Source organism: Saimiri boliviensis, chromosome 14 (genome assembly GCF_048565385.1).
Source record: "Saimiri boliviensis isolate mSaiBol1 chromosome 14, mSaiBol1.pri, whole genome shotgun sequence".
Taxonomy (NCBI): domain Eukaryota; kingdom Metazoa; phylum Chordata; class Mammalia; order Primates; family Cebidae; genus Saimiri; species Saimiri boliviensis.
This window is the reverse complement of record NC_133462.1, coordinates 17,828,254-17,853,853: the sequence shown is the minus strand read 5'-3', so window position 1 is coordinate 17,853,853 and position 25,600 is coordinate 17,828,254. Positions and strand designations below refer to the sequence as shown.

Here is a 25,600-nt window from a genome sequence, read left to right as displayed (position 1 = left end):
AGGGAAGTCACCGTGAGAGGTGACATGAGCAGAGGCTTGCACGATGAGAAGGATCAGCCAGTTGGGGGTTGCAGGCTGGGGGTGTGCTTTGTGAGTGGACAGAAGGTATGAGCTTCTCAAAGCATGAAAGAGCCTGGCTTGCCCAGAGGATGCACCTAGAGAATTTTGGGAGGATAGCAGGGCCTGGACCTTTAGGACAAGCCCTTTCCCTATGTGCCAGGCATGGTGGCTCATGCCTGCAAATCTCAATACTTGGGGATGCCAAAGCGGGAAGATCACTTGAGCAGGAGTTTGAGACCAGCCTGGGCAACATAGCAAGATCCAGCCCCTACAAAAAGTTTAAAAAGTAGCCAGGCGTTGTGGCATGCCATCTGTAGTCCCAGCTACTTGGGAGACTGAGGCAAGAGGATTGCTTGAGTCCAGGCAGTGGAGGCTGCAGTGAGCTAGGACTACACCACTGCATTCCAGCCCGCCAGACCCTGTCTCAAAAGAGGAAAACTGACCATGCTGGCTGCTGTGTCGATGTGGATTATGGGTGGGGAGGGTATATAGGAGGCAGCCGCATTGAGCTCTGGAGATGACAGTGGCTTGGATAAGGGTATTGGCAGTGGGATTGGAAGGAAGTGGACAGATTCACAATAAAAATCATGTAGTGCACATTTGCTGACCAGGAGATGAAAAAGACCACCTTTGCCCTGAGAGCAGAAGCCTAGGGCACTCCCCTGTAGTCAGGAGATACGCAGATGAAGGCAGAATGCACACAGCACTGAGTTGGAAGAAGTGTGAACGGAGGCCACGTGCCTAGGACTGGCCTCTCAGAGGAGCAGTTTTTTGAGCAGGGTCAGGAGAAGGAGCTGGCTGCAGGGCAAGGGACACTCATGGCCAGAAGCCTGCAGTCGCTCAGCAGCAGGAGGCTGCGGAACTGTGCAGTCCAGAGACTGTTCCGTGGATTTTCTCCTAGGGGAGATGCAGCTGGGGGATGGTTCCAAGCCGTTCTCTAGATGGGGGCTGGAAGGCCACCTTCAGGTTGGGTGGAGGAGCCTCACTCTGGTTTTAACAACCGTCTGCCCTCTGCCCTCTTCCCTGTGTGCAGAGATTGTGGACGGCAATGCAAAGATGACCCTGGGAATGATCTGGACCATTATCCTTAGGTTCGCCATCCAGGACATCTCCGTGGAAGGTGAGAGCCACCTGCACAGCCCTCCTTCCCCCTGAGTCAGGGCAGATTAGAGGAAAGTTGAAGTGTGGTCTTCATGCTTCAGGCCTCTTTGCTGCTTCCTTGGGGTCGCTCACAGGGCCTGGCCCTCGCAGGAGTAGTCAGTGGGTGGCAGGTGAAGGGAGACCCCTCCCAGCCACTCGCCCCTTGGCTCAAATGCCCTCCAAGTGCCTTTGCTCTCACAGCCTCATCTCAGTGGACTCTCACCCCACCCTCATGAGGTGGCCAAGTGTGGCTGGGCCCATTTTGCAGTCCAGGAACCCAAATCCCAGAACAGACTAGTTGGGCCTGGGCCTGGTTCATTGTCTGCTTGACATCCCTGTCCTTGAACCTTGTCCCCCATGGACTGAGTAGGAGCTCAGTACGTCCAGGAATGGACAACTTCGCTTCCCTGCAAGCATCTGTGTGCACACAGGATGGGCAGAGCCACCCGGGCCAGCGTACGGGGGCTCCTGGGTGCCAGGTCACAGTGATGACTGGGAGAGATGTGCTTTCTGCCCTCTTATGGCTCCTGGTCTGTGAGGACAGCCAGGCTGTCCATGGAGAACAGAAGGGCCCCACAGGCCTCTCCACAGCTTGTTCAAAAGAGGCCAAGGCCGGTGTCAAGGGCTTGTCTGGCAATGTGTTCTGGTAGTAAGAGGCACAGGCTTGGTGATTGGGCACACGGCATGGATTCAGGCCCTGATGCCATCACTACCTGGGGCAACCCTGGTCAAGCGACTTTCCTCAGGGCCGTGAGGATTAGGCTGGGCCATATGTCCTGGCAGTTAGGCCTGGCATCATTTTTCTGCATCCGGAATGGGAGTGGCCGTCCCACTGCTATCACTGCTGCTGTGTTAGGACTGATGTCCTCTCTCCTTGGATTTTGTTTGGTCCCCAGGCCTGAGGCTGAAAGTCCCATCCAACTTGGGCTGAGTTCTGAGGGTTTATTTTTGAGCCCGTGCTCACTGTCCTTGTGTGTTTTGCAGAGACCTCGGCCAAGGAAGGGCTGCTTCTCTGGTGCCAGAGAAAGACAGCCCCATATAAGAACGTCAATGTGCAGAACTTCCACATCAGGTAAGCACCAGCCCTGCTCATCCTCTTAGTTCCTCTGGAACCTGAGATTCTTCCTCCTACCTGCCCTGTTTCCTGTGTTTTTGTTGTGGTCTGTGAGATGCCAGCCCTCAGCCAGCCCCTTCCCTACCACAAGCCCTACAAGCCCATGGAAAGGTCACCTGGTCCTCTCTGAGGAAGAGGAGACAGTTTCCTAGCCATCCAGGCTGAAGGCAGTAAGATCAGCCCTCTCACTGGCCTTATAGAATCTTCTTCCTCCCCAGGCGAGGTGACTCTCAGAAGCAACAATAAAGCTCTTCATTTTATTTTTGAGACAGGTTTTTGAGATGGAGTTTCACTCTTGTCGCTCAGGCTGGAGTGCAGTATTGCAATCTCGGCTCATTGCAGCCTCTGCCTCCTGGGTCCCAAAGCAATTCTCCTGCCTCAGCCCCCCAAGTAGGTGAGATTATAAGCACGTGCCACCATGCCCAGCTAATTTTTGTATTTTTAGTAGAGACAGGGTTTCACCATGTGGGCCAGGCTGGTCTTGAACTCCTGACCTCATGATCCGCCCACTTTGGCCTCCCAAAGTACTGGGATTACAGGCGTGAGCCACCGTGCCCAGCCAAGACAGGGTCTTGCGCTGTTACTCAGGCTGGAGTGCAGTGATGTGATCACTCCTCACTGCTGCCTTAGCCTAGGCTCAAGTCATCCTCCTGCCTCAGCCTCCCAAGTAGCTGGGACCGCAGGCACACACAGCCACACTTGGCTAATTTTTTCTTTTATTTTTAGTAGGAACAGGGTCTCAGTATTTGCCCAGGCTGGACTTGAACTCCTGAGCTCAAGCAGTCCTCTTGCCCCAGCCTCCCAAAGTGCTGGGATTACAGATGTGAGCCACTGCCTGCGTCTGCCCTATTCCTTTATTTTGACAGCTCAAAAGTGAATTGTTTTTAGAGTTGCTAGTTAATTTAGTGTTGGGGAAAAATGTACTCTGTGGCTGCTAAGATGAACAAGCCACAGCTCCACCATGAACCTGCTTCCCTCAGGGTGAGGGGGAGATGAGACATGTCCACCGTCACCCTAGCTGAGGCGAGCATGGGCAGTGCCACATGAGGTCCAGGGTGTGGCAAGAGGGGGGTCTGCCCAGCGGTTGGTAGTACCAGCTCTAAGGGCGGCCCTGAGGTCAGATCTGGTTTGCCCCGTGGCTCCACAGTCTCCTGGGTGGACCTGCCTAGGAATGAAGAGCAGGGTCTCATGGGATTTGCAGCGGCATCAGGCTCTCCAGGACCTTTGTTGGGTGCAGAGAGCCTTTCCCATTGTGCTCGACCTGATTGCATGTGGTCCCTCCTTTGGTCACACTTTTCCATGTGTTGTCTTCCTTTTCCTGCCACTAACTGGCTGAATCTTTCTATATTTTCCGCTCTCTTTCTTCAACTAGTAAATATCTGGCATGCCCGCTGCCTGCCGAAAGTGGAGATACAGTGGCACCCAAACAAAGTCCCCATTTGTGGGAGGTTTACACCGCAGTGCGGGGACCAGCCATGAACACCACTGCCAGGAATCCTGCAGCGTAACTTCAGTGAGAAGTGCTGCACAGAGACAGGGGAGTCAGATGAGGAAAGTTCCCCAGGAGGTCCCACGAGCTTGACCCCAGAGGGAACCAACCCTTAGAAGGTCTCAGGGAGGAGAATGTGACCAACTTGTGGCCTTGGGGAGGGTCCCTTTCCTCCATAGATCTGCATGCCAAGCGACGGTCTAACGTTTAGCCAGCCCATGGACTGGCCTTCCTGCAAGTCGGGTCAGCCAGGGTGCGGAGGCCACGCAGCACAGGCACTGGCCTCCTGCAGTGGCTGCCTCCCCCCAAAAGCAGTCTGTCCTGTTCAGGGTGGCCTCCCATGGAGGGTGCTGCAGTTATAAAGCAGCTGTGATGAGTCAGGCCCTGATCCAAGCATTTACTCATTTAATCCCTACAACAACTCTATGTAGCAGGTATGTTACTATCCCCATTGTACAGATGTGGAAACCAAGATAGCATGGCTTACCCAAGGTCATACTGTCAGTAGGTGGAAGAGTCAGGATTTGATCACAGACTGCCTGGCCCCAGAGGTCATGCTCGCAGCATCTCTGCCACACCGTCTCTATGTAGTACCTGGCACAGGCCAGACCTCAGGACTGCTATGGGTACATAGGGCCATACAGCACTCCTGTGACAGTGAGCAGGGCCTCCTATAACCTTTGCCTTTCCCTCCCCAGCTGGAAGGACGGTCTTGCCTTCAACGCCCTGATCCACCGGCACAGACCAGAGCTGATTGAGTATGACAAGCTGAGGAAGGTGGGTGTCTCTTGCTCCCCTTGACGGCCTACAGGCACCCTATCTGACCCCCTAACTCTGGGTCACCATCCCCGTGCTCATCCATCACCAGCCTCCAGATCTGGGTTCTATACGCAGATGGGTGGGCTAGAAGAGCCTTGTGCAGGCTCCGCCAAACCCCAAACCCCTGGCTTGGTGGCTGACTCTCACCTCCCTTATTCTCCTCGGGGACCATCCAGTCTCCCTCCATGGCATCGCAACCAACCCAGGGTTATTTAAAGGACCTGGCCAGCAATGCTTTATGACTCCCCTTCCTCAACCTTCTGGATTCTAGAACCTTCTCTGCCCAAAGGGAAGAGGGCAAAGAATTCCAAATCATCACTGCCAACCCATGTTGCCCGTGCAGGGTCCTATTCTCATTTGCTTGAACAAAGCCTATATGGACTCAGGCCCTGCCCACCAGAAGCTGCTAGCCTCATGGGAAAGGCAGGACAAAAACCATGTCCAAGCAAAGCCCCACAACAGGCTGTGTACATATGCTCAGGTCAAATGGGGTGGCAGGGCATGGGGTCAGAGCAGTGTTGCAGAGAAGGCTGGCGAACCCTGAGCCATCAGGAGCCAGGAAGGGCCCCGGAAGAAGAAGCAACTTAGACCCAGAGGAGGGCTTCCCTGGGGAGGCACCAGACCAGACCTAGCCCATTCCAGGCACAGCGAGCAAGGGAGCTGGGCCCTGGCCAGGGAGAGTTGGGGTACAGTGGGCTTTAGTCCTGTAAGCAGTAGGGAGCCCATGAGAGGCCTGGGGGATACTTAAGGGTGATTGGGACCTTGGAGCTCTGGGGTTGCTCCCCCTACCTGGTCTCCAGTACTCTCTGAGGCCTGGCCCACAACTTCTGGTCAGTGTGAAAACCCGAGTTTCAGGGCAAGGGGCTTAATCTAGGGTCGATAGGTGACTGGAAATTGTATGAAAAGAGTACATCTGGTTTTTTTTTTTTGCTTTTTTTGAGAGAAAAGCCCAGGGTTTGCCCCACAGAGGTTTCACAAGGTGCCCCTGTGAGTAGGAATTGAATTTACCCAGGCAGTGCCCTTCCGCTCACACAACACACGTGGTGGAGAACTGCCTGAAGAAACCCCCAGCCCTAGCCCAGCCGGGTCCCTCACTCTGAGCCAGCCCTGCCTCCCTCCTGCTCCTGGACACTGCCCTTACGGAGTTCTTCTTGCTGCCCCCACTTGCCTCCTTCCAGGACGACCCTGTCACCAACCTGAACAATGCCTTCGAAGTGGCCGAGAAATACCTCGATATCCCCAAAATGCTGGATGCAGAGGGTAAGTCATCTCTTCAGCCAGCACTGTGCTTCCTGGTGGCCCTATCTGTTCAGGGCCAGCCTTGGGCGAGGCCCTGTAGGCACATCAGAGCTTTGGGTCACTTCAGGGAGCTGGCAGAGCCAGCGAGAGAAGGGCTGAATGAATCCAGGTGAACTGGGGACAGCCGTGTGGCCCTGAGCGAGGGCAGCCTGGGCAGGCCAGAGGCCTTCAGGGATGGAGAAGGGTTGGGGGCAGGTGGCTGAAGGATCAGCTCTCCTGGGGTTGCATATCTGCAAGGTCGGGAAGGGCAAGGTGGCTGAGGGGACACTTCAAGCTTCCTGTGGGCAACCCTGGCCCCCTCTCCCTACCTGCAGCAGCCATGGAGTATGGGGCCTGCCAGAGTAGAGTGCTTTGTTTTTTCCTTTTCCGGCTTTGCTCCGTTTCCCAGCCATGCACTGCCCTGGCCAGGACCTGTGTTTCTGGCCTCTGGAGGCCTGTGGAGTTGACTGTCCTGCTGCTCCTTGAGGCCATTCTCAGAGAGAGGAAGTGGCCTCATTTTAATCTGCTTCCCACAGCCTTGGCCTTTCCAGAGCCATGGGGGATGGAGGGGCTGAGGGTGTGGCTGAGCCCACCGGAGTAATGAGTCTCTGCCCGTCCTTCTCCCCAAGGCTGTGGCCTTGGGAGCCCTTGGATTCCAGTGAGTGACGCCTCCACCCTCCGCCCCACTCGGGCAGTTTAACCCTTGTTGTTCACTTGCAGACATCGTGAACACGGCCCGGCCCGACGAGAAGGCCATAATGACCTATGTGTCCAGCTTCTACCATGCGTTTTCGGGAGCGCAGAAGGTACCGGGCAGGGCCAGGCAGGCCCTCCTCGCCGCCGCCGCGCAATGCCGCCGCTGCCTCTCACCTCCCGTGCTCACCTCATTTCTCTTGCAGATGGCAGTGGCCTCTCTCCGATTGGAAGCCACCCCCCATTCCCTGGCGTAGCTGCCTTCTCAGCCTTAGCTCACACACCTATCGGGTACCTCGTCTGTGCCAGGCTTTTTTCCAGGCACTGAGGATACCCTGGTGACCGGGTTAGGCAAGGTTCCCGCTCTCAGGGCACTTTCATGCTGATGGGAGAGACACACAGCAGGCCTGTCCTAGGAGTAGACTAGAGAACATGGGGCCAGATGGGGGGACAGAGATGGCTGGGGTGACCTTCAGCTGGCACTGTTAACGTGGAGGGGTCACATGAGCTGGCACTTGCAGCAGGAGCTGCTAGATGCAGCCTGGGACACAGGTGTTCCAGGCAGAGGATAAAGCACAAGCGAAGGCCCTGAGACAGGAAGAAGCTTGGCTTATTCAAGGACCAGCTAAGGAGTGAGTGAGTGACAGGCAGTGATGGGTCAGGCCCCACAAGACCCTTGTGGTGCGGGATAAGAAATCTATGTTTCACTCTGAGGCCACGGGAGCCCCTTAGGGTCTTACTCCGTGATGGTAGGTGCTCACTCACGTTTTCAGACAGATCGTTTAGCAACGGACTCCTCCAGCCCAAAGCACAGCTGCCTTTATAGGGCCCGCAGCTAGCACATCTCCAGCCCAGGCCTGGTTAGAAAAGGAACATGCCCTGTTCAGACTCAGCAAAACCCCGAAAGGCATGCCCACACAGGCCCGGGGGCTGGCTTCCAGTCCAGAGCAAGCACTCTTCCTCCCGCATGAGCCTTGGGCTGGCCCGGCCGCCCTCCCTGCGTCTTTCACTCTCTCCTGCCTTTCTCTCTCTTTCTCTCTCTCTCTGTGCAGATATTGTGGGCACTCTGAGGCCAGATGAGAAGGCTATCATGACTTACGTGTCCTGCTTCTACCACGCTTTCTCGGGGGCTCAGAAGGTGAGCTGGGCCGGGCACAGCTCACTGCTGGGGCTACAGACCTGCCTTTACCGTCATGGCCATCTGTGGTTGGAACCCTGGCCAGGTCACGGGCTGCCACACCACACAGACTGACCCTGCTAGGTTCCAGCTTGGAATGGTCCCCTGGGGTAGGTTTCCTGCCTGGCCGGTGCTGGGCCTGTGCTGAGGAGCCACAGACCTTCTCTGTTTGAACACAGCCCACCCTGGGAGGTGGGTGGTGGCATCCCAGGCTCTCAGGTGGGGAAACCGAAGCCCTGCATGATAGTCAATGGCAGAGCTGGTATTTGGCTGCCCGGCATTCCCGCTCACTCTGTCCATCATCTGCACCAGGGCTGCCTACCTGCCCCGGCCGAGCCCTTTCATGGAGAGCACTGGGCTTTACCCCAGTTCTACAGCCCCTTCCTGCCAGGAAAGGCTCAGCGTGTGCAGCCCGAACTGCACTCACGGTCCTGACCCTCCAGAGGCCAGACAGAGCCTGCAGAGTGTGTGTGCCAGCGGACACCCTCCCGGGCCTGGGTGACCTCATGCTGCCCTGCAGCTCCTGCCATGTCCTCACCATCCACGCAGAGGCCTGGGCACTGCTCCCTCTGCTTGTCTTGTTGTCTCTGAAGTATCTCAGGTGGCACTCCCAATGCCTCCTTTGGTGTCAGCCATTGGCACAGGTGCAGAGGAGGCAGCAGAATTGATTCTTGTTTATTGAGTGTGTACTACATGCTAGGCACTCTCCAAGGCCTTCACATGTGCAGGCTTCCAGAGGGTCCCTGTGCATACCCCCAGGAGAGCTAGGCACAGTTAGCCTCGTTTGAGAGAGTAGGAATTGAAGTTTAGGGAAGCAGAGAGCTGTTCCTAAAGCTAGAGGGTGGGGACCATACCTTCTGTGGATCCCCTGCTTTGAGCGCCCCCGTCTAGCAGGTGCATTACCCACCGTTAGTCTGGCCTGGCCCCACTCTGCCACCTCTTGATACTGTGACTTTGGGTAGGTCACTTGTCCTCAGCTTCCCCATCTGTGAAATGGGCATTGCTATAGTTCGGTCTCAGGATTGTTTTCGGGTAAATCGAGCTCCTGCAGGTAAAGGGCTTAGCACAGTGCCTGGCACAACAGGTGCCCTGTAGGCAGCTGGGGAGTCACAGTCGTGGAGAGGGTGATTCTTCCCAGCTTTGGGCCAGAAAGGCACATTTCATCGCCTCTTCACCTCAGCATGCGATTGCAGCTTATGTTTGGAGTGTTCTACTGAAGGGCACTGGCTGGGAAGGTGGAGGGAAGACCCCCTAACCCACACCCCTGCAGGAAGGTGGGCAGGGACGGGCAGCAATGGACGATTCCTCACCACAGACCGCAACTAACCGCACGTTTGCTGTTGAACTCACCCCTGTGGGCCCCAAGCCAGCTCCCGGCCCACCAGATTGCTTTTTTTTCTATCCGCACTGCTCCCCGGTGCTTACGGCTGAACTCCAGTCTGTAGGCTCAGGGATTTGGGGGAACAGGGACTGGCAGGCGACCCCAGGTCAGAGCATGGGAGGGTGCTAAGGTACCAGGCCCCTCTCCTGAAGGGGAAGCAGAGGCTTGGCTGCAGGGTGCTGGCCAGTCAGGAAGGAAAGTGTTGGGTACCTCAGCCTGTGTGCTCCTTGGGACAGCCTCGTCATGCTCTGCTCCCGTGGGGTCGTTTCCCCAAAGACCCAGTCCAAGCTCTTGCCAGAGTGCTGTCTGAGGTTCGTGCTTTATAAACGCAGAGTGAACCCCAGGCCTAGTGCTGGTGTGTCCATTCTGTCATGATCATTAATTTCTAGTCACTGAAGCATTCCCACCTCATTCCTTTATTCACTCATTCATTCAGCAACCTTGAGCACCGCTAGCACCCCAGCCCTGAGCTGGTTGCGGGAACTCAGTGGTGAAACATGATTCCCCTGCCCCCACAGCAGCCCCATGCTCACAGAGTGGACTTGAGTTTCGGGTGCCAGTTGTCCCTGCCAAGTTAGGAGTCAGGGACTGACCTCTGTGACCCCCACAAGCTGCAGCCCTGGCTGTGTTTCCCACACTGCTCTGGGGCCCATGTTCATTAGCCGAGGAACCTCCTGGACCTCATCTCCAAGGAGTACTGCCTGGGGCCCTGGGTGTGTGTCCTGCAGCATGGCATGGGGTGTGCACGTGCGTGCGTGTGCTCACATGAGCCCCAGCTGCCCCCCACCTCCTCGCCTGTCTCCAGGTGCCTCGTGTGGAGGGGAGAGGCTGGGCGTTGCTGCCTGCAGCGCTGGCTCCGAGCCATCGGCCAAGCCTCTCCATTTCCTTCCCCATCACTCTGTAGACCCTCCTCACTCTTTCTGTTCCTGTTCTGTTGCCGTTTCAACTCCTCTTCTTGGACCCTTTCTGTGCTTCCTGAAAGGTACCTGGTCTTTCCTCTCCCTGTGTGTGCCCCCACCCCAATACTGTTCACTGCTCCCCAGCAGGACAGGGCACAACTTTCTCTTGTAGTTGAGGTCCAGGGACTGGGTCCACCACTCCTGCCCTCCAAAGCCCCAGCACTCTTATGCCCCCAAGATGGTGACTTCTGCCCCCTGGAGCTCCTGTTAACACTGCCTCCAAGGGCAGCAGAGAGGACAGGCCTGAGTGTGCTCCTGTGTACGGACCACCAGGCTCCTCTGGGATCTGGTCACTCCTGCTCCGCTTCCCCCAGCTCTCCATCTCTCAGCCTCCCATCTGTTCACTTTCCTACCGGGAGAGACTCCGCTGCAGTCTTAGGTCCAACACAGCTAACCGGCCCAGCCTCACCCTTCTCTGTGTGGGGCACTAGAGGGCTCGCGAGCAGCAGAGGGAGGGCTCCCCAACCCTCGGTGCCTGCCGGGTCTGGGCTTTCTGGACAGGGGCATTTTGCAGTTGGCAGTGAGGATGCCAACAAGGCCTGTTGGGACAGGGTACCATCTTGCTGAGCTGAGCTTCCTCTCCTTCCCCTCTGGGGGGAATTCTGTGGGCCATGGACCCGCAGCTTTCAAAGGACATGACTATCAGGAGGGAGGGTGGCCAGCCCCAGGCAGCCCTGACTGTGTGCTCCCCTCCAGGCTGAAACTGCTGCCAACCGGATCTGCAAGGTGCTGGCTGTCAACCAGGAGAATGAGCACCTGATGGAGGACTACGAGAAGCTGGCCAGCGATGTGAGTGTCCCCCCAGTGAAAATCAGGGCCACCTTGTTACCCTCAGCCAGAGGTTACTGTGACTCCTGCAGTGGGAAAGCAGGTCTGGCAGTGAGGTGACCCAGAAAAGGCCTTGCAGTGACAGACCATTGGGTGTGAGTCAGCCAGTGTCTGATCTCTCCATTTGGTTCCACAAGGTGAAGGTTCAGATCAGTAGCTACCTTGCCACACAGCCCCTGGGCCCCCGAGCTTGAGTTCCTACAGAGATGCTCAGGGACAGTGTTTCCTGGGCACCTCAGTGCTTTAGAATCACCCAGAGAGCTTTGTGAAAGCCCCTGTTCCCGTGCCCTGGCCCTGGAGAGAGCGATTCAGAAGGATGGAGAGGGGCCTGGGAACTGGGAGGGTAGCAGGCTGTGTGCAGGCACTTCATGAGCAGCCCAGCAAGATGGGAACTCAGATTACCTCGTTTCCAAGTGAGGAGACTGAGGCCTAGGGAGGGTCAGGCCTGCTGTTATGGGGCTGGTGAGACAAGAGAGCTGGGCTTCAAACCTACACAGTCCTGCTCCAGAGCTCAAACCCAATGCTTCAGTTGGCAATAAGGGTGGTTAGCAGATTTCTTCTGGAGGCTCTTCATTTTTGAAATCTCCATATTTAAAAAATAAAATTAGACCAGGCACAGTGGCTCACGCATGTAATCCAGTACTTTGGGAAGCCAAAGATGGCAGATCACTTGAGGTCAGAAGTTTGAGACCAGCCTGGCCAACATGGTGAAACTCCCATCTCTACCAAAAATACAAAACTTAGCCGGGCGTGATGACATACGCCTGTAGTCCCAGCTAATCGAGAGGCTGAGGCAGGAGAATCACTTGAACCTGGGAGGCAGAGGTTTCAGTGAGCTGAGATTGTGCCACTGCACTCCAGCCTGGATGACAGAGCAGGACTCTGTCTAAATAAAATAAAGTAATTTAAGTTCCCAAAGAGCAGTGGTTTGCCTGCTCTTCTAGAACCAGTGGTTCCCAAATTTTGTAATCTCATGGACCAGGAAAATTTGAAAAACTATTTGATGTCCAACCTAAGGTGGCCAGGTTTTTACTTTGCCAAGTTATGGATGTTTTAAAAAGAAACACCACCATCTGTTACCACCAGCACTTCTAACACCAAGATAAGGTAAAAAGGTTATTCTTGGAACCCCAGCCGTTGCCAAGAAAGGGCAGCTGGCAACACGCCTCACGATGTATGCACACAGAGGTATTTCTGTCCTTGATTTCTCACTTTGCCAGAAGTTGGCATTTGGGAACCACTTCTCTGAGTTTCTCTGTGCTGGCAGATAGCTGATTTTATTATTCTAGAATTGTTTTATTATTTTATTTTTTTGAGATGGAGTTTCACTCTTGTCACCCAGGCTGGAGTGCAATGGTGTGATCTTTGCTCACTGCAACCTCTGCCTCCCGGGTTCAAGTAGTTTTCCTGCCTTAGCCTCCTGAGTAGCAGGGATTACAAGCACACACCATCAGGCCTGGCTAATTTTTGTAACTTTTTAGTTGAGATGGCATTTCACCATGTTGGTCAGGCTGATCTGGAACTCCTGACCTCAGGTAATCTGCTTGCCTCAGCCTCCCGAAGTGGTGGGATTACAGGCGTGAGCCACCACATCCAGCCTAGAATTGTTTTAGAATGTCCAATTGTTTGTTACCCTTCCTTACTCCATCAGAGATCTAAATAGCTCCTAAAAGTACGTGTTCATTTCTTTTTCAATTTTATTTTCTAATTTATGCCCCAGCCCCAGTGCACACACTGGCCTAACCAGACTGAGCCCTGCGCGCCTGCTGGCCTTGCCCTTGAGGCACTTAGACAGCTTGGAGCTCAGTGAAGACAGCAGTAATGGGGCATGGGACAGCACAGAAGGGGACCTCTTTTGAGGGGGCATGGGATGGAGGTCTGCCCTCTAGACCTGAGGAAAAAGACTAAGAGCAAAGGCATAGGCCAGGCATGGTGGTTCACCCCTGTTATCCCACCACTTTGGGAGGCTAAAGTGGGATTGCTTGAGGCTAGGAGTTCAAGACCAGCCTGGGTAGCATATGGAGACCTCCCTTCTCTATAAAAACTTAAAGTGAAAGTCAGCCAGGCTTGGAGGCAGGCACTTGTATCCCAAATACTTGGGAGGCTGAGGTGGAAGGATGGCTTGAGCCCGGGAGATTGAAGCTGCCACTGCAGCTTGGATGACTGCTGTAGCCTGGATGACAAAGCGAGGACCTGAGGCATGAACAGGGAGAAACAAGGGAAGAGTACGGTGGTGTAGGGATGGGGAGGGACTCACGTTCCCAGAATTCCAGGTGGGGCGTTCCAGCAGGAATCGTGGAGAAGTTGGGCTGGGGAGCAGGGGCAGCCCCTAAGGTGGGGTCCTCAAAGATCCAGATCCCATGTGCCCATAAGCTAGGGGGCAGCCTGTTAGCAATCTGAGGGCCCCCCACAAAGGCCACCCTGGCTTCTGCGGGCCTACAGCTCCTGGAGTGGATCCGGCGCACCATCCCCTGGCTGGAGGACCGCGTGCCCCAGAAGACCATCCAGGAGATGCAGCAGAAGCTGGAGGACTTCCGAGACTACCGGCGTGTGCACAAGCCACCCAAGGTGCAGGAGAAGTGCCAGCTGGAGATCAACTTCAACACGCTGCAGACCAAGCTGCGCCTCAGCAACCGGCCGGCCTTCATGCCCTCTGAGGGCAAGATGGTCTCGGTAAGTGCCAGGATTCACGGGGGTGGGGTGCCCTGCTGAACCCAGGAGTAGCTGTGAGGGGCAGAGGCAGCTCTAGAACTGCCTATGGGACTTGGCACGGCCTTTAGGATGCAGGGGTGGGGAGAGGCACGCTTCACTGAGCACTGTGCTCCCCTTTGGCCCTCACTCACTGAGTTTTACACCGAGGGTTTTATACCCAAATCCATGCCATGGGTTATCTGGGTGTGGAGTTGTATGAATTTGGAGTCCTGGTCTGCCATGACTATAGGACCACCGTGTGCTTGAGGCCCTTCATCAGCAGAGGGGCAGTGTGCTCTGGGTGGTTACCGCCACCCCATCTGTGGCATTTATCCATTCATTCATGCACTCACCTGTTTACCCATTGAGTTTGTTAATCCAGAATTGATTGTACCTGTCTAGTGCTGGGCCTTGTGTAGGCATCCAGATATAATAGCAAAGCATGGCAAGCCATGACCCCAGCCAAGTTCTGCCAACTTACCATCAGCATCCCTCGGAGACATCGGCCTGGGTGCCCCTGTTCCCCTGTGATAGCCCTGCCTGCCCCTGCCCCGCCCCAGGACATCAACAACGGATGGCAGCACTTGGAGCAGGCTGAGAAGGGCTACGAGGAGTGGCTGCTGAATGAGATCCGCAGGCTGGAGCGGCTCGACCACCTGGCAGAGAAGTTCCGGCAGAAGGCCTCCATCCATGAGGCCTGGACTGATGGTACGGCCCAGCCCCGCTCCCTCGCTCCCTCGCTCCCTTCCGGTCTCAGTCACGCGTGAGTGTGCACATACAGCCTCCACTGTGTTGCGTCTGTTTCTCGGGCACCCTTTCTTGCTGCTTGGGAGTGTGAGTGTCAGAAATGCTGCTTTAGAGCTAGGTGCAGTGGCTTACACCTGTAATCCCAGCACTTTGGCAGGCCAAGGCAGGAGGATCACTTGAGCCCAGGAGTTTGAGACCAGCTTGGGCAACATAGCAAGACCCTGTCTATACAAAAAATTTAAAAATAATGTAAAAAATTAGGCATGGGGTACACACCTGTGGTCCCAGCTATTCAGGAAGCTGAGGTGGGAGGATCAATTGAGCCAGGGAGGTCGAGGCTACAGTGTGCTGTGATTGTCCCATTGCACCCCAGCCTGGGTGACAGAGCAAGACCCTGTCTCAAAAAAAAAAAAAAAAAAAGAAATGCTGCTTTGGGTCCCTCCAGCCCCAGGGACCATTCTGGGGCCAGGTCCTCTTTGTTGCCCAGTCTGCCCTGACCTCAGAGATTTCTTACAGGTGGGCCCGTTCCCTCTGCCTGTCTTCCCCAACCAGGGCGAGCATGTGGGGCAGGCCTCTCCCATCCCTGGCACCCTGTGTTCAGTCAGCTCCCCTCTCCCACCTGGAACCACAGACACCGCCCTCAGCCCACCCTTCCCCATGGCCCACCTGTGAACTCCTGCTACCTCCCATCCCTTCCCAGGGCCTCCTTCCAAGGCCTGGCTCCCCCTGCAGGAGGCTTCTCCTAAACGCCCGTAACGCTTTCTGTTTTCGGCAGCCCTGCAGCTGCCTGGCCCTTGGCTCCGGATGTGGGATTCCATCACGTCCCTGGCCCTCCTTCAGGTCACACCAAGGTTGAGATTCCAGATCCCAGGGGTCTGGAAGCATTCAGAAAGCTGCCAGTGCCTGGGAGAGCCACAGGGGCCACCCATAGGACTCCTCTCCCATTCTGGCCACCTCCTTCCCAGTGCTTTCTCCCTGGCCGTCCGGCCACCACTCTGTCCCGATGAGCCCTTCCTTGAGTTCTTCAGCTCGGTTTCTCACCCCTCCCTACCCCAGCCTGCATGAGAGTACAGCTTCACACAGCCCGCAGCCCTGCCCACAGCCCAGCTTGTGCCCTCCTTACATGAGCTCAGCCTGTTTTGCCTGCAGCAGCTGCCAGTCCCAGTACCCCAGACCTTTTGCTGCCAGGAAAGATGGCAGATGAGAGCACAGACGGTGAGGGAGGAAGGGCCTGGCCTGGCCAGGCGCTGCGCTTCCCTCTTGCCTTGCAGAAAGGCACCTGTGTGAGGAGAGCATGTTGGCACTGGTGCCACCTTGTGTGGGAGGATGGTCTCTATCCATTCACAGATTCACTCGTTCATTCAACAGATAGCTCAAGTGGCTCCTGCCATCCTTATCCATGGAGGCCTGAGTGTCGCCATGTGGCTGTCTCTTCTGAGGGTCTTTCTGCCCACCTGTCAGCTCTTCAGTCCCTCTCCAGGGCTCTGTGAGACCCTGCAGATGGTTTCCTGATGCCGAGGGGCTGGGTGTGGTGGCCCCACCCAGCACTCCTCCCGTGGGAAGGGCTCTGGGGCAGCCTTCACCTGAGGCATTTAGAAGTTGGCTCAGTCTCTGGCCAGGGCCCAACTGGTTCAGTGGCCTCCACACATCTCTGCTCCACCCCTGCCTGGCTGGACATCCACCTGGCTCTGCCCATGGCATCTGCTAGAGCCCCCAGGCAGGCCGGCCCACTCAATCCCAAGACCCACAGCCTCTGTCCTCTGAAGCAGCAGTTATTCGAAACAGGACAGACGGGCCCTCCACACCCAGGGTCGGGTCTCAGTGGCCTCCTCCGCCCTGGGGTGGGTGGGCCACTGTCACTCCATGCCCCTACCATCCCCCACAGCCTGCAGTGGGAGGGTCACCATCGATGCTTCTGAGGGACTTGATTTCCTGACAATATGACCAGCCCCCAGTGACCCCTTGTCCCTGCTCTGGCTGCCCCTTGGCCTGGATCCCCGGCAGCCGTGGCCATGGCCCACTGCCCACACCCTTGCTGGGACTCTGCTGAGGCAGAGGGAGCCATCACCTGCTGTTTCTGGTTCCCACCCCTGGGAGGAAGCAGTTGGAGAAGGGAATTGCAAGGCTGCCTTGTCGCTCAGCCTTCTGTCCTGGGGATGGGCAGCCAGGCCGGTGGAGCCAGAGTCTCCCAGGCTGCCCACTTCTTGCCCATCAATGCCAGGCCCAATCCTTGGGGGAGGCTGGCAGGTGCCTGCCAGATGAGACCAGTAGAGGCTGGGGTGAGGCTGGTACTGGCTCCATGCCTGCTGTGCTTGAACACCACCTCACTGAAATTTGAGAATAGTCCCACGCGACATAGGTGCTGGGGCTGGCCCCATTTTACAGGTGAATGCATAGACCCGGAGAGTCCCTGGTGGCTGCTACACCAGGCGGGCTTCTGTCAGGTGTGCTGGGATAGAGCTGAGGGGATGTCCACTACCACTCCAGGGAAGCCCAAGGCGGTGTACCTGAGGCAGGGCCCATGTAGGAGCTGGGGTGCCAGCCGCCTTCCCAGGCCAGAATTTTCCCTGCAGTTCCCTAAAGACCTTTACTTGCTTGCAGGGCTTCCTTGAGCTTTGGTTCTGGCGTGTGTAATCAGCCAGGCTCCAGGACTAATAACAGTGTGCCTCCTTTCCTTCAAAGGGCCTGACGGTGGGCCCACCCCACTGCACACAGGACACTTTAGAACAGTGGGGCACTTAGATGTGGGAGAGGACCACCACCCGTGCAGGTGCAGGGTCCGGCTCCTAGGAGAAACTGGCCAATGCTTCCCGTTCCCAAGCCTGCTGGCACATGGGCTTTGACCCCAGGCACTTCGCCAGATCAAAGCCCTCCAGAAACAGGTGCTAGCTTTTCAAGCCGTGCTACCAGGGCCCTATGTGTATGGTTTTCTACCAACAAAAGATGCTAAGTTTAGGACACATGGGTTGAGATGGAATCTTTCTTTCAGGCTCACCAACCCTGAAGTGTCCATCCAGGTCCATCCGGATTATAGTTGGGCTTAGAGATCCCTGGTGGGTAGGAAAGAAGGTTCTAGAAGTTTCCATGCTACTGTCCTTGGCGTGGAAGGATGCAGGTTCCACAGTCTCTTTCCCTCCCTCTGCTTGGACAGCCCCTTCAGACTGCTGCCTCACAGCTGCTGTGCTGTTGTCTAAGCACCTCTCTGCCCCCACCCCAGGGAAGGAAGCCATGCTGAAACACCGGGACTACGAGACAGCCACGCTGTCTGACATCAAAGCCCTCATCCGCAAGCACGAGGCCTTTGAGAGTGACCTGGCCGCACATCAGGACCGCGTGGAGCAGATAGCAGCCATCGCTCAGGAGCTCAAGTACGTGCAGGCCAGGGCTCTCCCATCACCTGCCTCCCCCTACAGCCTGCCCAGAGTGGTGGCAGCAGCACGCCAAGGCCCAGCCTGCCTTAAGGCTTGGAATAGTGTCCCTAGTGCCCCACCTTCACCTCTTTCCAGCCGCCAGGGAAAAGCTTTATGGGATGAGGCCTTTTCCCCAACCTGTCTCAGCCCCAGATGGAACACCTAAAGGATCTGGATTCTCCGGTAGGAGGGAGGTGTCTGGCCCCTTGTTTTGATTCTTCAGGCTTTGGGAGTCCCTGGGGGCACCACCTCCCCTGCTGGCCACCCCAAGTAGGTCCTGGCCCCCAATGGGATGGGCCCCGGCCTCCGTTGCTGCCAGCCGCTGCTCCCTGAGGGAACCGGGCTGCACAGTGAGCCTATTGTTCTGCTCCAGCCCTTCCCTTTCTTGCTCAGAATACACTTATTGTAAGAGCTTCCAGGCAGCTGAGTTCCTTCCCCTCCCCACCCCAGTCAGATAAACTTGTGTACATAATTAGTACACTGAGACTCAAGCTGGTGAATGGGGCCTTATTCCACCAGCTCAGTGGCCAGCAGCAGGGTGGGCCCAGGCAGCGGGAGGCCCAAGCCGTTACTTCATGGAAAATTTACAGGCCCTCGAGGGGCGGCGGGGCTCCCAAAATAGCTGTCTGCTCAAAAATAGGATCCTTGGCTGTAACTGCTCTTTCCACCAACACCCCCACCCCCAAAGGCCCAGGCCTGATGCCCAGTGGAGCCCCATGCTGGGCAGAGCTGGATTCCTCCCCGACTCACTACCCCCCAGTGCCAAGGTGCTCTTTTTTTTTTTTTTTTTTAATCTTTTTTTAAAGATGGGGTTTCACCATTATGGCCAGGCTGGTCTTGAACTCCTGACCTCAGGTGATCCACCCACCTCGGCCTCCCTAAGTGCTAGGATTATAGGCGTGAGCCATCGCGCCCAGGTGCCAGGTGCTTTGAGGCTTCCCCAGTGCCTCAGTTTCTTATTCAGCATAGTTGGGGCACCCCAGGGGTCCTGCCACCACCACGTCCAGGCCAAGGAGAGCAAGGCCACAGATGCATCCCCCTTGGCAGTGTGGGGGTGGGACACAGGAATCTTCCCCAGTGACTGGGGAGCCCCTGGAAACTGGTAGGAAACAGACTTGGAATAAACCCTTCTCAGGCTCTGGGCAATGCCATGTGAAACCCATTACCCCGCTTGGGAACATTGAGTCCCGAAGCAGCTTTCTGGATGGTAGCCCTGGAGGAACAGAAGGGAGGGCTATCTGGGTGCTGTCTGTTCCGCCGAGGGGAAATTACAGAGGCCTGTGGACCGTCTAGGATGAGCTGATGGGCAGCCCCGCTGAGCGCTGGTTAATGGCGACAGCAAAAACTCATCTCATTCTCCAGACTGTATGTGTATCAGCTTATTTAATCCCCCCCAGCAGCGTGTTACTGATGGAACCAAGGCACAGAGAGGCCAAGGGGTTGCCAGGGTCACACAGCAAGGGAGTGGTTGAGACAGGAATGGAGCCCAGTCCCCCAGCCCTACTGTGGAGCACGGCCTCAGCCCCTGCCTGCTCTTCTGTGGCTGGCTCACCTGGTTCCCATGTCCTGTTCCTCCCAAGGTCATTCCCTGCGCTCTACTCTTCAGGCCCCCAGGCCTGGTTGGAAGGGCCATACTCTTAGCTGATAGTGGCAGAATGAGTCAGGGGTCGGTGAGCTGCAGGAGGCCCCTATTAGCACCCCTGGGGGGGTCCCAGGCGCCAGAACTGAGCAGTTATTGATAGTGATTGTTGTTGATGTCCTGGAATGTTGACTGTCCCAACACCCCACCCTGGGAGCCCTGGTGGTAGGTGGGTCCCAGCTGCCAGCCATCTGCCCCTGCCGGGTCTCATTGCTGTCTGCCCCGCCCACAGCGAGCTGGATTACTACGATTCCCACAATGTTAACACCCGGTGCCAGAAGATCTGCGACCAGTGGGATGCCCTTGGCTCTCTGACCCACAGTCGCAGGGAAGCCCTGGAGGTAAGGAGGGGGTGACGTCACCCATGGAACCCTGTGCCCCCGATGTCCTGGGGCTGGTGCTGTGAACAGTGCCCACACCTGTGAGCTACCCCAACTCCCACAGAGATGACATTCTGACTCCAGTGCCCTCCGGGCCCCTCCCCGGGGATCCTGCTCACATTCACCTGCCTTCCTTCTGCCCCTGCTCCCTTCCTCCACACCAGAAAACAGAGAAGCAACTGGAGGCCATCGACCAGCTGCACCTGGAGTACGCCAAGCGCGCAGCCCCCTTCAACAACTGGATGGAGAGCGCCATGGAGGACCTCCAGGACATGTTCATCGTCCACACCATCGAGGAGATTGAGGTCCGCACACCCTGGCCCCTCACCTTTCCAAGGGCCTCTGTGGGACTGGGCCGCCCCCTCACTGCAGCTCCTTCCCCAGGGCCTGATCTCAGCCCACGACCAGTTCAAGTCCACGCTGCCAGACGCCGACAGGGAGCGCGAGGCCATCCTGGCCATCCACAAGGAGGCCCAGAGGATCGCTGAGAGCAACCACATCAAGCTGTCGGGCAGCAACCCCTATACCACTGTCACCCCGCAGATCATCAACTCCAAGTGGGAGAAGGTGGGCTGGGGCTGTCAGAAGGTGCTGGGGCAGGCTGGTGGGGCTGGGGGGCCACCTCCCTGACCACTCCCACTTCCCGTCCCTTCCACCAGGTACAGCAGCTGGTGCCAAAGAGGGACCATGCCCTCCTGGAGGAGCAGAGCAAGCAGCAGTCCAACGAGCACCTGCGCCGCCAGTTCGCCAGCCAGGCCAACGTCGTGGGGCCCTGGATCCAGACCAAGATGGAGGTGAGACACCGGTCCAGCCTGGAAGTGCTGAGAAAGCACCAAGGGAGCTCTTCTAGTGAGGGGTCCCTGGCCAGCCCAGGGCCTACAGACAGCTGCCTGGCAGAGCAGGTCCCAACTCTCACCAGCTGGGGGCCCTGAGCACTCTGCAGGGTTAGGAGAGCCCACCGAGCTTGTGCCTGAAGTCCGTCTTACCTGTCCTCCTTGAGCCTCACTTTCTACCTCTGCAGTCAGGGCCTGCCACAGTCCCAGCCTCACAGAGAGGTCAAGGGTAAAATGAACTTGGGCATGGGGAGCGCTTGGCAGAGAAAGCCTCTCTGTCAGTCGTGGCTGCTTTAACATGAGAGGGCAGGACCAGAGGGGACAGTCATGAGTGGTGGGCCTTCCCTTCCAAGGACCCACAGGCCAAGGCTCCTAGTTGGAGAGGCCCCGGGCGATGCAGGCCAGTAGTGGGAGTGGGCTCCCCTAGATGGTCAGTGTGGGCAGGCCCACCAACCTCACCCCACCGCCTGCACCCACCCGGTAGGAGATCGGGCGCATCTCCATTGAGATGAACGGGACCCTGGAGGACCAGCTGAGCCACCTGAAGCAGTATGAGCGCAGCATCGTGGACTACAAGCCCAACCTGGACCTGCTAGAGCAGCAGCACCAGCTCATCCAGGAGGCCCTCATCTTCGACAACAAGCACACCAACTACACCATGGAGGTGCGTGGCCGCCCCACCCTCTGTCCTTTCTATCAGCATGGCTGCCTTCCTCACTGGAGGTGGTTTGGGCCAGTGAGAAGATAGCTGTCTGCTGTCATTTCTTCACTCTGTTTAACAATGATTGGGAAGACCAGCACTTTAGGAGGCCAAGGCGGGAGGATGGCTTAAGCCCAGGAGTTCAAGACCAGCCTGGGAAACATAGCAAGACCCTGTCTCCACAAAAAATGAAAATGTTAGCCAGTAGTCCCAGCTCCCCAGGAGGCTGAGGTAGGAGGATTGCTTGAACCAGGGAGGTGGAGGTTGAGGTGACCAAGGTTATGTACCACACTCCAGTCTGGGTGACAGAGCCAGGCCCTGTCTCAAAAAAAAAGATTGAAATGACTAGATCAAAATGAGGGCAGTGCTCTCATCACCAAGACAATGCCCCTCACAGGACAAGCTGGTCCAGGGGCTCACTGAGGGCACCATTTGCCCTGTGGCCTCCACAGTATCAGCCTTCTTGGGGCCAGAGCCTGTGCAGCAGGTGCCCAGTCAGCGCAGCAGCTCCCACTGGCTAACGTGCCAGGGACGTCACAAGCTGGTCACTGTCATACGGCTAGCTTGAGAAGCCAAAAGATTACATACTGTTGATCCACTCGGTACAGGTCCACAGATGCCTCAAACTGGAGTTGGCTTTTTTTTTTTTTGCCCTGAGAGCCAGTGGTGAAACTGACCAGGGTATGTCCCATCTCCACAGATACCCCAACACAAGAGTCATGGGTCCTTGCCTCTCTGCTGCCCCCGTAGCCAGGAAACAGATTTACTGTGGAGATATAAACCCCATGGTTGGCAAAGGCAGCAGAGAGGTACCCCGGCCCATGTCCCTAGTGAGGCGTACATGGCTGGGCAGGCTCCTGAAGCCACCCCCAGAAGGTGAGGACAGTCCACAGTGCCCGGCCCACGGTCACACCCCTCTCCTCCCCCAGCACATCCGTGTGGGCTGGGAGCAGCTGCTCACCACCATCGCCCGCACCATCAACGAGGTGGAGAACCAGATCCTCACCCGTGACGCCAAGGGCATCAGCCAGGAGCAGATGCAGGAGTTCCGGGCGTCCTTCAACCACTTTGACAAGGTGAGCAGCCTGCCACCTCCTCGGCCTCTCCCATCCCCACCGTTGCTGTCCCATCCTGCCCCCTCGTTTCTGCATCTATTTGTCCGTTCCCGTCACAGTTGCTGAGTTGTCGGCCGACACTCCCAGGGCCCTGCCACTGTCGGGGTGCAGCCATGCGGCACCGAGACCCTAACCTAGGCCACTTCACACACACAGTCAGGGCTGGGCCCCACGTCATGCCCTCTGGGGTGTTATCCTCGCCACCCCCGGAGCAGATGAAGTCTCAGCACCCCCAGACTTTGTGACCCTGTCTGTGAATCTGGATACAGACACCTCACATGGTGCTTTTAGAATTCAAATTTGAGCTGGGCGGTGGCTCAAGCCTGTAATCCCAGCAGTTTGGGAGGCCAAGGCGGGTGGATCACGAGGTCAAGAGATCGAGACCATCCTGGTCAACATGGTGAAACCCCGTCTCTGCTAAAAATACAAAACATTAGCTGGGCATGGTGGCGCGTGCCTGTAATCCCAGCTACTCAAGAGGCTGAGGCAGGAGAATTGCCTGAACCCAGGAGGCGGAGGTTGCGGGTGAGCCGAGATCGCGCCATTGCACTCCAGCCTGGGTAACAAGAGCGAAACTCCGTCTCAAAAAAAAAAAAAAAAAAAATTCAGATTCGGTCCGGCAGCCCCATCAGAAGGCCCCTGAGCACCATGCTTCACCGCCGTCCCCAGCCCACCCTGCTGGGCTGACGCATTCCCAAGATAGCTAGGCACGTTCAGCCTCAGCTCTGCACCTGGTACCCCCCAGGACGGGGTGCAGTTTCCTCTGTCCCACTCCCAATTCCAAAGGCAAGGAGAGCGTCCTCACCCCTCACCAGTCCTGGGACTCACCCTCAATTCTGTAGCTCCCAGCTGCCACCCCTGCTATGGGCAGAGAGGTGAGGGAGGCCTCTGCCTGCTTCTGAGCCTCCGAGGTGGGGAGCAGGACAAAAGGGGCCTGAGCCGCCCCCTGCCCCATGCGGCCCTGGCCATCCCTTTGTCCACATCGCCTCTAACTCTGTGTTTCCCTCCCCTACGTGTCCCCTCCCCCTGCCCTCTGCATGTGGCCCGATCCCTCATCCACGCTGCCCCTCCCACACACCTGCCTTCGGATGGCCCCGGCAGGACCATGGCGGGGCGCTGGGGCCCGAGGAGTTCAAGGCCTGCCTCATCAGCCTGGGCTACGACGTGGAAAACGACCGGCAGGTACTGCACCCTGGGCCCCAGCGGACCTTGGCATTAACTGCTCTCTCTCTCTCTCCTTCTCTCTTTCTCCCCTCGCCATCCCACCCCTGCAACCTGTGTGCCATCTCACGGCTCTCTTGCCTCCCTGCCCTCGTCTCCCTGGACCCCTTCCCCCTTACCTGGTCTCTCGGGGCCGCTGTCTCCCTGCTCCCCGCCACTGTCCTGTCTGCCCGCTGTGCACATGGGGCGGCCCCTCTTGCCTACTCTGGGCCCGGCCTCCTCTGCTATGCCTGCGTCCTCGGAGCAGAAGCAGACAGGCAGCATGGACTCCGATGACTTCAGGGCTCTGCTTATCTCCACAGGATACAGCCTGGTATGCAGTTCTGTCTCCCCAGCCACCCGCTCCTCCTCCTGTCCTGCCTCTCCCCCTCACCACCTCCAGAGCTTCCTCGTCCTCGGGGACACTCCTCTGCCCGAGCAGTGCAGCTGTGCCTGCCTCTTCTGTTGCACCTGCCGGGGTGGGGTCCCTCCGATGACTTCCTGAGCCCCCCTTCTTCCCTAGAAGTCTCCAGAGAGAGGGGTCAGCTCTCCCATGCTCTCCCCCTTTTCTTTCTCTTTCTCTCTTTCTTCCCCACCCTCCAGAGTTAACTCCTGAGCCTGGGCTGAGGGCAGTAGACCCCAGTTCTCTGCTGTGGGGGACCACGGGAGGGGAGGATGCAAAGGGGCCCTGCTCCCCTGCCTGGGGCACTGGGGTAGCCGGAACAGGCAGGGAACAGGGTGGATGCGCACATGGGTTGGGCCCTGCTCTCCTGGCTGTTTTTCTGGAGACCCCACCGGTGTGGGCCTGGCTGCCCCTGCCCCACTCAATGTTGGGTGTCCCCCGCCCCACTCCCTCCTTACAGGGTGATGCCGAGTTCAACCGAATCATGAGCCTGGTTGACCCCAACCACAGTGGCCTTGTGACCTTCCAAGCCTTCATCGACTTCATGTCTCGGGAGACCACTGACACGGACACGGCTGACCAGGTCATCGCCTCCTTCAAGGTCCTGGCAGGGGACAAGGTGAGACCCCCCTGAGGCACATGAGGGCTGGCAAGAGGGGTCCCTGTATTGGGAGGGGGGCTGAGGGAGCCAGCATGGGGGTGGGGATGGCTCAGAGTCCCATCCTGCCGATCCCAGAACTTCATCACAGCCGAGGAGCTGCGGAGAGAGCTGCCCCCTGACCAGGCCGAGTACTGCATCGCCCGCATGGCGCCCTACCAGGGCCCTGATGCTGTGCCCGGTGCCCTCGACTACAAGTCCTTCTCCACCGCCCTGTATGGCGAGAGCGACCTGTGAGGCCCCTGAGACCCAGACCAAACACCCCCCCGGCCTCCAGGAGGGGCCGCGGAAGCCCCACCGTCCTGTTCCTCCACTCTGTATCTATGCAAAGCACTCTGCAGTCCTCTGGTGGGGGTGGGTAGCCAGGGAGGGGCTGGGGCAGGCTCTCTCCTCTCTCTTTGGCCAGGAGGTTCCCCAGACCAGGTGAGGCCAGGGAGACTTGGGGCTTGTGCTTTTTTAACCATCGTGGAGGGGCCACTGGATTCCCACAACAAAACCAGTCCCCTCCATGCCCTGGGCATGCCCCACCACACCCAGGTCTCTTTCTTTGACCCTGAGGTCCCCTCAAGGCCTCCCCCATCCAGGCCAAAGCCCCATGTGCCTTGTCCAGGAACTGCCTGGGGCCAGCAGAGGGCGCCACCACCACCCGACAGCTGGGGCCCCACCCAGCCCCCCTCCACTCCCTGCTCCATACTCACTTGCCATTTGCCAGGAGGTGGGGGCCCCACCCAGCTCCCTGCTTTCACAGCAGAGGAGCTGGATTAGCTGACGGGGCCCCTCCGAATCCCACCAGCCCCAGCCTTGCTTTGTCTGGCCTCACATGTCTCCGATTTTCTAAGGACCGAAAAAAAAAACAAAAACAAAACACACACACACCAAAAACAAA

General features: G+C 57.4%; 1 protein-coding gene across 6 annotated transcripts in view; it reads left to right on the top strand.

Annotated features, from left to right (window-relative positions):
- The window catches only part of ACTN4 (actinin alpha 4), an 86,592-nt gene extending 61,013 nt beyond the window's left edge, over positions 1 to 25,579 (top strand). Inside the window, exons 4-22 of one of the 6 annotated variants that reach the window (XM_074386395.1) lie at positions 1,094 to 1,180; positions 2,185 to 2,272; positions 4,502 to 4,580; positions 5,801 to 5,882; positions 7,646 to 7,731; positions 10,807 to 10,899; positions 13,381 to 13,611; positions 14,190 to 14,337; positions 17,594 to 17,744; positions 19,658 to 19,766; positions 19,970 to 20,110; positions 20,190 to 20,372; positions 20,465 to 20,599; positions 21,123 to 21,302; positions 22,268 to 22,414; positions 23,555 to 23,635; positions 23,922 to 23,987; positions 24,517 to 24,675; positions 24,793 to 25,579. In XM_074386395.1, coding sequence (XP_074242496.1) covers positions 1,094 to 1,180; positions 2,185 to 2,272; positions 4,502 to 4,580; positions 5,801 to 5,882; positions 7,646 to 7,731; positions 10,807 to 10,899; positions 13,381 to 13,611; positions 14,190 to 14,337; positions 17,594 to 17,744; positions 19,658 to 19,766; positions 19,970 to 20,110; positions 20,190 to 20,372; positions 20,465 to 20,599; positions 21,123 to 21,302; positions 22,268 to 22,414; positions 23,555 to 23,635; positions 23,922 to 23,987; positions 24,517 to 24,675; positions 24,793 to 24,951 — 2,405 coding nt within the window. In that variant the 3' untranslated portion in view covers positions 24,952 to 25,579. Of the gene's footprint in view, positions 1 to 1,093; positions 1,181 to 2,184; positions 2,273 to 4,501; positions 4,581 to 5,800; positions 5,883 to 6,620; positions 6,707 to 7,645; positions 7,732 to 10,806; positions 10,900 to 13,380; positions 13,612 to 14,189; positions 14,338 to 17,593; positions 17,745 to 19,657; positions 19,767 to 19,969; positions 20,111 to 20,189; positions 20,373 to 20,464; positions 20,600 to 21,122; positions 21,303 to 22,267; positions 22,415 to 23,554; positions 23,636 to 23,921; positions 23,988 to 24,516; positions 24,676 to 24,792 lie in introns of all 6 variants that reach the window. The other 5 variants (XM_074386394.1, XM_074386393.1, XM_074386391.1 and 2 more) reach the window with 5 other exon arrangements.
- The last annotated feature ends 21 nt before the right edge of the window (positions 25,580 to 25,600 follow it).